This window comes from Pagrus major, chromosome 9 (genome assembly GCF_040436345.1).
Source record: "Pagrus major chromosome 9, Pma_NU_1.0".
NCBI classification, from domain to species: Eukaryota; Metazoa; Chordata; class Actinopteri; order Spariformes; family Sparidae; genus Pagrus; species Pagrus major.
This window is the reverse complement of record NC_133223.1, coordinates 13,534,297-13,546,597: the sequence shown is the minus strand read 5'-3', so window position 1 is coordinate 13,546,597 and position 12,301 is coordinate 13,534,297. Positions and strand designations below refer to the sequence as shown.

The following is a 12,301-nucleotide window of genomic DNA, read 5'->3' as shown; positions in this document are numbered from 1 at the left end:
ATCTATTTCCACTGCCTATATTAGCATATTATCAGGGAGGGAAGTCAAGCGCTGACAGAAAACTAAACAACCTCTTAAACGCTGTTCATCTCAGAATTGAGCTTCATAGCCAGACAAATAGCCAACTTACACATTAGTTATTCATTAATTTTACCTTGTGCATTAGTGCAGCAAGCAGTTTTCTAATTTTGATAATTTTTTCTGAGCTCAGCCTCCATCAAGTCAGATGTCCAGTCAGTCACAACTGTTTCTATGGGGACGGCAGATGATCAATTTGTTCTCTTTTGTCTGTCTTTCAGTCTTATCATCGACAAACGTCTGACAGCTCGGATCAGCACACAAGGGAAACCAGCGCACGCACATCTCAGATAACTGACGTGACGGGCGAGTTTTCGCTTTGAGTCAGCTCGACATTGCTCTGCTCTTCAGCCCTTTTTATTCTTAAATCCATCCTCGGCCCCGACGTGAACCCACCATGTCTGGGAAAGAGCGCAGCCCCCGCCATCGGCCATGGTCCGTCTACCGGGCTAACACGTTTGATCTCTCAGCTGAGATGATGGGGCTGGCTCTCTCAGGTAACTAAGTAACTGCTACCATGGTAACCCGTTTGCTTCATTGACAATGACATGGTAGGGCGTTTTTTAAAAAAAAGATCTCCCCCTCCTCTTTCTCTCAATTCTACAGGCAACAGTCAAGATCCAGATGAGCCTGTGTTGGAGTTCAGCGTGGGTAAGCTCAGGAATAAGCCAAAGATAAACATATTGAACGCTGAATATGATCAAACTGTGTGTGCAAATAGTTGATCATACACTGGCTACACAGGCTGCATTGTCTGTGTATCCAAGCCTGAGAGAATATATTCATTTCTGTCTTTGCTCTAGAAACTATTATAAACACATTAATGAGCCGCACTGTTGCACTGTCCCTTCATTATGATAAACGTGGGCACTGTTTATTTTGAGTCTATCCCACATACACCTGCTGCAGCAGAAACTCAGGTATGCACCAAATGTGTATTACTCCACGGCTAAAAATAGTCCCCAACAAATTGTATTTGAGCTTGTGTAATGTCTAATAAAAACTACGGTGAGTTTTTTTTTTTTTTTTTAAAGCAGCTACAAGAAACATTCATTATGTGTTTATTCTGGCGACCCCTGTGGACAAAAGCGGGTTGAGCACCACCGTGTGTCTAAAGATGTGGCTCTGGCTAGCTCATGCATTTGTTTTGAAAGTGAGACACTTTAAGACATTTTTAATACTATTTGTTTTTTTTATACACAGTTGATTGCAGGATGCACAGCGATGTTAGCCTACGCATGTAGCCTACAGCTAACAGATTCGGTTTTGGATTTTATTTCCCACAGCTTTACTCTTATAGTTCACTTTTGTCAGTCAGACACAGAAGAACATCAACTAGCTGGGGAACAAAGTGGAGCGTTTAGCAGCTAAAAATCCAGATTTCTTTCCTTGAAACCAGAAACACAGCTCAAAATGAATGATTATGTTCCTCAATGTCTGTAAATAGGCCACTGTTTGCCAGCAATTTCACAACTTATACAGTAATATATAGTATAGTAATAATATATCAGTGTTGTGTCTACAGCTTGTTCAGCTGCCTACAGTTGGCCACAAATAATCTGCTGCTGCTTTAAAGGACGAAGGATGATGGGTCTTGTCAGGGATTGGTTAAAGAGGCTTGTTCAACCTGAGAGCATGACTGTAAACAACTGCCCTGTTTGTAACAACTCAAAAATACTGTATTATAACATCCTTCCCCTGGCAGAGGATTAGTGACCATCCCACCATTAAGTCCCACAGTTTGTAATCTCCTCCTGTGCTTATATGTCACCACAGCCTGCAGTGAGCTGGTTACTCCCTCTCTGGACCGTAAGCCAACCAGCTTCGTCGCCGTCAGCTGCACCACTCCGCCCCAGGCCTTCTGGACCAAGCACGCTCAGACCGAAATTATAGAGGTACACCGCTGCTCATTTGCCCTTTCTTCCTGCCTTCTGCTGGAGACAAAATAATCTCACCTCTCTTGCTCCGTCTCTCTCTGTCTTCAGGGCACCAGTAACCCTATCTTCCTGAGCAGTGTAGCGTTCTTTCAGGACTCTCTGATCACTCAGCAGACTCAGGTCAAGCTTTCTGTCTACGATGTAAAGGACCGCGCACAGGGCACGGTAACCCCCAACTCAAGAATCACTTCACTCCACTGTCTTCAAATTTCCTGATAGGAAGTGGATAAAAATCTTATTCTTTATAGTCTACACTATCTGGGTGAAATCCTCTAAATCCTCTGGCCTTGTGTGCTTTCATACGACAGATGTACATGCTTGGTTCGTCCATGTTTTCTGTGAAGGAGCTGCTGCAGGACAAACACCACAGGCTGCACCTGACTCTCAGGTAACGGGCAGACACTGTGCCTTTTTGTGCCACTGCTTTCTAGATGTGGGTTCAGGGGTGTTTGATTTACTTGATGTCACTGTGTTTCAGGTCAGCGGAGAGCGAGCGCGTCGGGAACATCACTGTCATCGCCTGGCAGATAGAGGAAAAGCGAGAACAGAGAGCTCCCGTTGCAAGATTACAGAGAGGAGACACTGTTAATGGGAGGGTGAGCGAACAGGGCTGGGATACTTACCTTTGCAACACATTTCTTCTCATACAAATATAAGAAGAACTGAAAGGAGTAGTCGATTCATTGAAAAATACTTAACATTCTTTGGTGCCAGCTTCTCAATGATGAGGATTTTCTGCTAATTCTGTAGGTTTTTGACTATTGGTTGGACAAAACAAGCAATTTGATGACATCACCTAAAGCTCTTAAAAATTGTGATGGCTGTGACTGCGATGTGACTTAGCCGATATGAGACTGAACACTGAAATTAACACTGAATGCTGGAAAATAAACTACAATCATAAAGAATAACTTTACTAAATGTAATTTTCCTATGTTTATTTGGGCCATTGGCTCCATGTTACTAGCTGGCTTGCGTTTTGCAAATTACCTCATCTGCTAACATTGCAGCTATACGCTACGTTGCATGGATCTGGCGTATATTGCTTTGTAATGTTAGTTGCTAATTTGCTAGCCAGATCGGGGCTGATCTGGCTGAACATAACATTTGGGATAACATCAGCTAACTCATTCAGACTCCCGGGGCTGTGAGAGAGATTAATACATAAATTGTTTCACATTCTTACATATAACTTACATACCTCTCATCAAGAAAATAATATGCTGAATAGTGAATAATTGATAATAATGACTATAAAAATTACAGCCATAGTAAATGTTTTAAGCCTCAATTTCTTTGCCTGACTCTCTATTTCTGGTTGTCCTGTTTAACCACAGATCGATGAATGAGGAAGTTCAACACATGAAGCTCAGATGGATTTCTTTAATCTGATTTGTGTGTGTGTGTTTGTGTCAGATGGTTCTCCCTGTTGATGAAAGCCTGACTGAATCCATGGGCATTAAATCCAAGTCTTCATCTCTGTGTAAAGACCCACTGCTAAAGGCTGGTGAGTGTTACTAAATATCATCCTCCTGCACTGTATGTCTGTGTGAGAGTTTATCATGGCTGTGATACTATGTTTCCGTCTGCTTCAGTGTTCGGGGGCGTCATGTCTCGAACGTACCGGTTCCCCACCACGGACGGCAACCACCTTCGGATCCTGGAGCAGATGGCAGAGAGCGCGCTGTCCCTGCATATTCCTCGCCAGTTTGTCAAACTGCTACTGGAGGAAGATGCCGTCAGGTAATTGTGTTGATATTGTTGATCATAAGCTTGATGTAGCTGATATGATCTATGTATAGGAGCAGCCGGTCGTTGCAGTGCAGGGTTTCTCAATCTTTTTTGGCTTTTGACCTTTTAAGTATAAGCGGGGTCTCCCTGTTTCTCTGTGACTCTGGACTGCAGTACTTGACTCTGATCTTCAGACAATTTCCAACTTGTCTCTGTGTCTTGTACAGTCTTTGGTATTTTCCCTTTTCTTGTCTTTAATTTCTAATCCACTGCTCTGTCGTTTACAAATGGAAACAATTTTCAACAAATAGTCCAAGCGTCCTCATTTTTGACTTGAGGTTTAAATAATTGAATGTGTGCTCCTTCAGCTAAGTTGCTGCATCATTCCAAGCCCCCAGGAAGAGCGTCAGGCTTTGAAGACAGTTTCCATAATGGTCAAACCGTGTAATTACAACATCACGTGATGCACTGGGGCCCAAAAAGACTTTTGCCTATAAGCTAACAGCTAACATTGTGAAAGAAGCAGTTGTAAAACGATGGATAATTGTTTTGAGCATCACAACCCCCGTGAAATTAATCATTTCACTATCATAAGTTAAGCCATTCAGTCCAATAAACTTTGGAAAGTCTAGAAGAGATGCAAGATTAAATCATTTTATCTCTATTCAAGTTAGCTGGGCGATTAACCAGAAGCAAGGCTCGGTCGGTGGAAGTCTCTAGTGTGCACAGTCTATGGACCCCACAACACGGAAGATCTGGGTAATTTTATATCTAGGAAGGTGAGCCATTTTGGCTCAAAATGCCACTGAGCAGCTTTCATAGGAATTAACAGGGCTAAGTCTCCAACACCATGTCCAGATTTAGTATAAGGTCCTTGCATCATTCCTGTGGTGTGACGGCTCACGTTCAATAGAGGGAAGCGTTTGTGCCAAAGCGCATGGTGTTATTCTGTGGTTATTCATTGCAAAGTTACACCTACTGTCCTGGCATGCATACTACAGCATTTTCAATCATTTTTGTGGATTCGTGTGCACAAGGATCATTTCACAACATTGTCGTGTGGACGTGGAACCTTTTTAAAATGCAAAGGAAAAACTTTTCAGTTTTTAACAAAACTGTTGTCATGTATAGGAGGCCTCAGACTTGAATCTTGACCACAACTCTGCAATCTATCACAGTTTGCGAATGAGCTGTGAGAAGTTATACCAAAGACTGATGTCTCTCCAGGATATTTTCATTGGAATAGTTTTTAGCAGCCTGAAGAGACATAACCATCCATGTTTAAAAAAAAGAATTTCCTATCTTTTAGATGTTGGAACCCCTCAGATCTCCATCGCAACCTCATTCGCCTTTGTGCATCTGCGGACTGAAACAGCTTTTCATGTCTCCCTTGTACAATTTAAAATGAAATGTGTGTGTGCATTGTGTGATATATCTAAACTGTATATTCTTTATGCACTCTATTATGGCATCATCATTATTCCGTCAGAGAAACATTATCATTACGACTCCCCGCTGTTGCTATTCTTACTAATGGTTTCCTTTAATGCGCTTGATTTGGACCTGCTCAGCTGTTGTGTTTACTGCATAATTTAACAAGATGCACTAACTCCAGTGAAGCTGTGAGATCATCAGAGCACCAGCTGGATGTCTAGATCGTTAATGGGTTTGTGTTTGATGTGCAGAGTGTGTGAGCTGGAGGAACTGGGGGAGCTGTCTCCCTGTTGGGAGAACCTCAGGAGGCAGATCATCACTCAGTATCAGACCATCATCCTCACCTACCAGGAGACCATAAGTGACCTGCACGAATACAAAGGTTAGGACCACAAACTATTTGTATCATTGAACTATATCTTTGCAATTTTAAGGGTGAACGACCCTTTAAGGTTTATAATGAGCAGTACAGAACCCAGTTTTTCTGGAGCTTAACTTCTGCTTGGGACTACAAATTGAGTATCTCAGCCTCTGCAGCATCAATCTTGATGTCCCTCACAGTATTATCAATTCTATAAAAGTGCAACACAAAATTGTTAAGCACCTTTTTAGGTTAAAATTGTTTTTTTTTAAATATGTGTCGTCATCTTACATCTTTTGTTTTTATATTTGCATGTAAAATATCACATGAGGACTTATCTATGCCCGATTATATTCTTCATCGCTTGTTTCTGCTCCCTGCCAGGTCCTTCATTTAAGTCTAGTACCTTGAAAGCTGAGAGGAAGTTGGAGTTCATTCCTACTAACCTGCACATCCAGAGGATGAGAGTACAGGGAGAGTCTGGCTATGGTAGGTAATCTGACTGTTGCATTAACGCATGTATGTGTCCGAGGTTTCATCAATGTTGTTTATTCAGAATCGTATGTCTTCCTCTTTATTACTGTCCCTCAAAAAGACCGGACATACGATGTTGTGACTATTGGTGCTCCTGCTGCACATCATCAAGGCTTTAAAGGCTGCGGCCTCCGAAAACTGCTGCACAAGCTTGAAGAAGCCAGGAAACAGTGAGTACAGCAGATAATACAGGATTCTTGTGGCACGAGTTTCATGCTGGTGTGATTAATTTATTCTTTTTGTACTTTTTTTTACTCAATCAGCAATGTGGAGGAAAGGTGAGATTACTTGTAGTGTATAACGGGTGTCTTTTGTGTCTTTTTGTCATTGCTGTGTTTGCCATACTTGTTCCACAATGTGTCCTCTCTTTTACGCAGCCAAAGCTCTGCTGGCCCTGGCTCCAAAGCGATGGCGTACCAGCCTCAGGATGTTGTGAAAGCCAAGGAGTTGATTGCTCAGATTAACACTCTGAAGACACAGGTGTGTTACTACACTGAACGGCTGTCTCGAGCCGCCAAGGACCGCTCAGCCAACGCTCTGGAGAGAACCCTGACCATCCTAACAGAGAAGGTGAGAGAGCTCTCAGAGGACCTGGAGGGTATCGATCAAGTGCTGTGTTTTATTCTCTCCTCTGTTTAATCTCCGTCTGGCTTTCACTGACTCCTCGACCTCTCTTGGCAGTCGAGTGCAGCAAGAAAAAGACTGATAGAATTCTATACAACTGATAAAACAACGTATATTCTCATTAGACTTACTGACATTAAACCTCTGTGTCACAGAAACACACACCAGAATACATATTGTTTTAATTTAAATGGATTTTTGGTCCCTTTAATTGTAATTGTTTGTTGCTGGCATGATCAGTGAAATATACAGTTGTTTTGATACCTGGCAAAAAATGTGGCAAAAACACAGCATAGACAAGATGACATAGCTAAAACCTTTTCTGCCTTATCTCTAATGTCACGGTTATGAACTTTAAAGAGCACTTTTTATGCCCCCAGTCCCTGTTAATTTAATGACTACAATATAACCGCACTCTCTCTGCCCTCCCTCTCCTCTCCTCCTGCAGACTCGGCAGCTGGTGACCGTGTGCGACTCCAAGCTGCTCACCTCAGCCATCCTTGCCCTGGCAGCCGCCCGGCCGGAGTTCATTAAGCAAGGCACCCCGTCCCCGTCCTCCTCCTCCCTCTCGCCCTCCTCTCGTTCCCCATCACGCTCCCCCTCCCGCCACCCTGCCTCCCCGTCTCGTGCTGCCACCTCGCCTTCTCGCCATGCAGTTCCTCCGGAGGGCAGCGACGGGTGTAAAAACAAACGCGCCTCCTTTCAGGCAGATTTGCACGAGGAGGAGTGGGTAAGAGAAGAGAGGCCATCTGCCTCTTTTATGTCAGTTTTTAATCTTTTTTTTTAATGTTAACTCCATTTTTGTTGTGCGTTTGTGTGCAGGAGAAGGTTTGGCTAAATGTTGATAAGAGCCTGGAGTGCGTGATCCAGAGAGTGGACAGGCTGCTGCAGCGAGACAAAATCCAGAGCGACAGCAGCTCAGAGGACGTCTTCCTGCTCGCCAACGAGGAGCCGGGTCACGCTAAGAAAGGTACACACGCACAAACTGAGAGAAACTGCTGTACGGCGTGTGATTGAGGCACCATCATGCATCAATGTATTGATTGATCTCACTGCTGATCAGAGGGTTAATGTGTGAATGTGTCATGAGTAACCAGAAAGCTCTTCATCATCGTCATCATTGCTACTATCACATCATCCTCTATTGTCATTATCATCCTCACATCCACCACATCATCAGCCGTCGCCCTCATCATTCTCTCACCAGACCCCCTACATTCAATCCCTCCATTGTTTAGTAAACAGAATAATGTGTTTGCAAAATCATCATCATCATTCTCTCACCAGACTCCTGCATGCTTTACACATCCTCACATCTGTAGATTGTTCTCGTAATCATGTTAACTGCTTTGGTGTTGCTTGAGGTTAAAAAGCTGAAATATAATGTTGAGTTAAAAGTAGAAATGGTATTCTGTTCTTACCGAAACATCCTTTACGTTCTCTCACTCGCAGATATCAGCCCAGAGGTAGAAAAGACGTCCCCAGGTGAGAACAATATTTTCTTAACAAATCATTCGATAATATGTGCTAGAAGGAGGATTAAACCTAAATGACCACTACATTATAAGAAATTACATGTATTCATGCAATTGAATTATTATTTGAAGCTGGTTATTTTTTGAAACTACCACATAATGTATTAGCTATGTGTAAAACAAAACATTTTAAGAATAGGACCAACTGTAATAACATTTTGTGTAGTGCATTTAAACAATTTTTTCTGAAAAAATGTAAATGTTTCAAACCTGACTTAAAATTATTTGTTAATTCATAAAGGAGGAATGCACGATTTAGTGACAATACATGTGAGAATTAATATTCAAGTATATTCATGTCAATCATGGCATGTGTTAGCCAAATATATTATGATCGATCGATCAGTAAATGTTATAATGACATTTTTGTGCATTTCAATCATTTTAAATACTTCAGAGTATTTTTTTTTAAGTTACAAGGTAAATTTATTATAATTTTTAAACCACAAGGATTTAAAATTAAGAAACCATGTTTGAGTCCTTTGTGCTACATCAATTTTAAAAAAATGGAGTGTTGATGATGAATTGGAGTTTCACATTCATAGGAATTTAAATGTAGATGCACTTTGATTGTACAGTATCTGACCTGCATGTACTCTGTGTGTGTATATGTTTTTTACCTGTGTGTCTGCAGGTGAGTGGAGCGACGCCCTGTACCCTCTCCTCACCACGCTGACTGACTGTGCATCCCTGATGAGTGACAAAGCTAAGAAGGCCATGGTGTTTCTGCTGATGCAGGACTGCGCCCCCACCATCGCCATGAGCCTCACCCTGCAGTACCGCCGCGACGTCGTCTTCTGCCAGACGGTCCGTCAACTTCTACCCACCTTCTAGCTTGTCGGTCTTTCATGCATCTACAGTATAGTTTTAGAGAATTACTTGTCATTACACAGTATGCATAAAATGCTTTGAAAACATGACCGCTCCTCACTGTATTGATATGAGTTGTGTTGCTTACAGCTGACGGCGTTGATCTGCGGCTTCGTCATCAAGCTGAGAAACAGTCTCTGTGACTCAGGCTTCCTCCGGCAGCTCCACACCATCGGCTTACTGGTGCAGTACGAGGGCCTGCTCAGCACCTATGGTAACCAAAATGTGTTTATTGACTACAATTTTACGAAGTGTTCCTGTGAAGTGAATACTGACTTGTTTAACACCTCTGTGTTGACTGCTTGTCTCCTAAAGGAGAGGAGCTGGCCATGTTGGAGGATATGAGTGTCGGAGTAATGGACCTGAGAAATGTCACCTTTAAAGTGACCCAAGCAACTTCAGGTTTTGCCCCGGACATGCTGCCGGTGATCACAGGAAACAGAACCGGCTTTAACGTCAGGGTCCCGATGCCCGGGGTGCTGTTTGACACGCTGCCAAGAGAGATCCAGAACGGGATGCTCCTGCGCGTGCAGCCCGTCCTGTTCAACGTGGGGATCAACGAACAGCAGACGCTGGCTGAGAAGTGAGTCACTGAGATTAGTTGGCAGGAAAGGTTGAGGGCTTCAGGACAGAAAAGAAATGGAGAGGAGAAAGGGCACACCAGAGGAAAAGGTCAATTTTGACTGGATAGGTTCATTTTTAGATTTTGTGGTAACATTTTAATTTCATTTTTTTTAAATATTTTTCTCAAAATCAACTTATAACTACATATAGTTTCTACTTTCTGTTACATTCTTAAATCTATTTTATATCGAAGTTCTTTTACCAAATAATAAAGAGGAGTTAACTGAAATGAACGAGGTGCGTTCGAAGAACTCTTGACAAAAATCAGGTTGTATATATGTTGGCAACTTCAATAGAGTTAATGGGTTTATGTATAGGGTCCTCAATACAAAAAAACATATTTACCATAGATATAGTTTCCCCTCAAAAACAAACAAACAAAAAAAATGTATGTATGTATATATATATACATATATATATATATATATGTATGTATGTGTATATATATATATATATATATATATATATATATACATATATATATATAGTCCACATACATTTTTTTGTTTGTTTGTGTATATATATATAGTCCTTTGATGTAGCACAAAGGACTCAAACATGGTTTTGTTTTTTTAAATCCTTGTGTTTTAAAAAATTACATTAAATTTACCTTCTAACCTTAAAAAAAGATACTTTGAAGTATTTAGAATTATTGAAACCCTCAAACCACACTGAGAAGTAACGGCTTGTTACGGCGATGCCTTCAAAAAGTTAGATAACCAATTACAAACAAACGCTGAGAGAAAATAACTATGGCATAAGTTTTGTTTGGGGGTCATCTACACAGAGTATGTTATAAATTTGGTGAGGATTGGATAAAATATGTTCCAATAGACTGTCACAGAGTGGGAGATAGCCACCACATAATAGTCAAAAACTTGGAACGATGTGTCTTTTTACAGAAATGTGTGAGAAGAAGCTCTGATAACTCTGATATTGTACATGTGTGTCCAGGTTTGGAGACACGTCACTACAGGAGGTGATCAACATGGAGAGCATGACACGCCTCAGCTCGTACTACGACCAGTTTAAAGAAGTCCTGCCAGACGACTGTGAGTTTAAATACAAACATATATTAATCAGAAGAAAGAATGTGTTCTTTTTATATTAATTCACTCTTCTCTGTTCTCTCCTCAGGCCTGCCTCGCACCCGCAGTACCACCAGTCTGCCCGAGCTGTTCAAACTCCTGAGCCAGAACGTCAATGCCAAGAAAAGCAAGAACGTGGAGATTTTGTGGCAAGCAGCCGAGGTAGACTCGCTTCTTGTGTCTTCTCTATGCAGCCCCCACACATTTTAAAAGCTCTAATTGCTTTCTCCAATCCCTAAAGGCATGTCGGCGTCTGAACGGGGTGCGTTTCACCAGCTGTAAGAGTGCCAAGGACCGCACAGCCATGTCTCTGACCCTGGAGCAGTGTCAGATCCTGCAGCAGGAGCACGCCCTCGCCCCGCAGGTCTTCTACCAGGCCCTGGACTGTATGCGCAGGTCAGCTGATAATGCTAAAAGATGTTATTGCCCATGCTTCAAAAGCTCATTTAAATAAATAATAATGACACAAGGTTTCTGTTTGTACACAGTGAGGGCTGCAGGAGGGAGAACACCATGAAGAACGTTGGATGTCGTAAATACGCCTTTAACTCTCTCCAGCTCAAGGCCTTCCCCAAACAGTATCGCCCTCCAGAGGGGACGTACGGGAAGGTCGAGACCTAAGCGGACTCCTCCAGCTGGAAGAAACCAAAAGACTGAAGGAGATAATGATGATGAGCACCACACAAACAAAAATACCAACACAAACTGGAACAACAGCCCTTTGTTTTGTGCTTAGTCACTGTTAAGATGATTCATGTCCAAGTGCCAGTGCTACTCTAGTCTGTTTTATAGCGGTTCCCCCTCTCCTTCAGTAGAATTAGAGTCACACATGGTCACTTCACAGCCAAAATCAGTAACGATATGGCTTTCGGTCTTACATTGTAGCCAGTGTGCAGACAACACTGTTGGCTCCAGTCCCAGTTGTAGCATCAGGAAGTGTACGACTGAGTCATTTACCCTGTGTCCCTAGAAATAAGATGTGCAGACGTCTCAGTCTTTAGAAAGATGATGTCGGACAGGTATTTGTAACCTCGCTGCTTTCATTTGAATTAATCAGTTTGTTGATTGTTGATTTGTTGAAGTTAATTTATTTGTCAATCTACAACAGGAGGATGCACGATGGAATGCAAGTTGTAGTGCTACACAAGAGGGTTAAAGGGTAAGGCTGTCAGTGTTTATTTAAATTGTAAACAAATCCCCTGCAAAGACCAACACCGCCAATTGCTGTGTAGCCAAAGCCTGATGAAGCTTATATATCCATCATAGCACTCTATTGTTATCCAAAAACTATTAAAACACACCTGTAGTATACGATGAGTCAAGCTTTCATACACTATGCTTCTGCTGTAAAAATCGCTAGCGCATCAAATGTGTATTAATCCGCCACTGAAAATAGTCCTCCACAAATGTGCTGTTTGCTCACGTTTGAGTCACATTTGTTATCAACAGCAGTGCCCAGCTGTTTCAGGAAGTTAGAAAAGAGTA

At 42.1% G+C, this 12,301-nt stretch overlaps 1 protein-coding gene across 2 annotated transcripts; it reads left to right on the top strand.

Moving 5' to 3' along the window:
• Positions 1–475: 475 nt before the first annotated feature.
• Positions 476–12,125, top strand: inpp4aa (inositol polyphosphate-4-phosphatase type I Aa). 2 transcript variants are annotated; one of them, XM_073473724.1, is made up of 23 exons: positions 476–575; positions 685–729; positions 1,855–1,973; positions 2,064–2,180; positions 2,324–2,403; positions 2,494–2,611; positions 3,432–3,522; positions 3,611–3,758; positions 5,432–5,562; positions 5,926–6,030; positions 6,137–6,245; positions 6,339–6,353; positions 6,459–6,645; positions 7,148–7,429; positions 7,522–7,669; positions 8,152–8,184; positions 8,869–9,041; positions 9,195–9,318; positions 9,420–9,687; positions 10,683–10,780; positions 10,866–10,978; positions 11,058–11,212; positions 11,305–12,125. In XM_073473724.1, exons 1-23 carry the CDS (start codon positions 476–478, stop codon positions 11,435–11,437), a joined length of 2,892 nt encoding a protein of 963 aa, XP_073329825.1. In that variant the 3' UTR covers positions 11,438–12,125. The 2 variants fall into 2 exon arrangements, with proteins under 2 accessions (XP_073329825.1, XP_073329824.1); XM_073473723.1 differs by lacking the exon at positions 6,339–6,353 and having other exon boundaries at positions 6,453–6,645.
• The last annotated feature ends 176 nt before the right edge of the window (positions 12,126–12,301 follow it).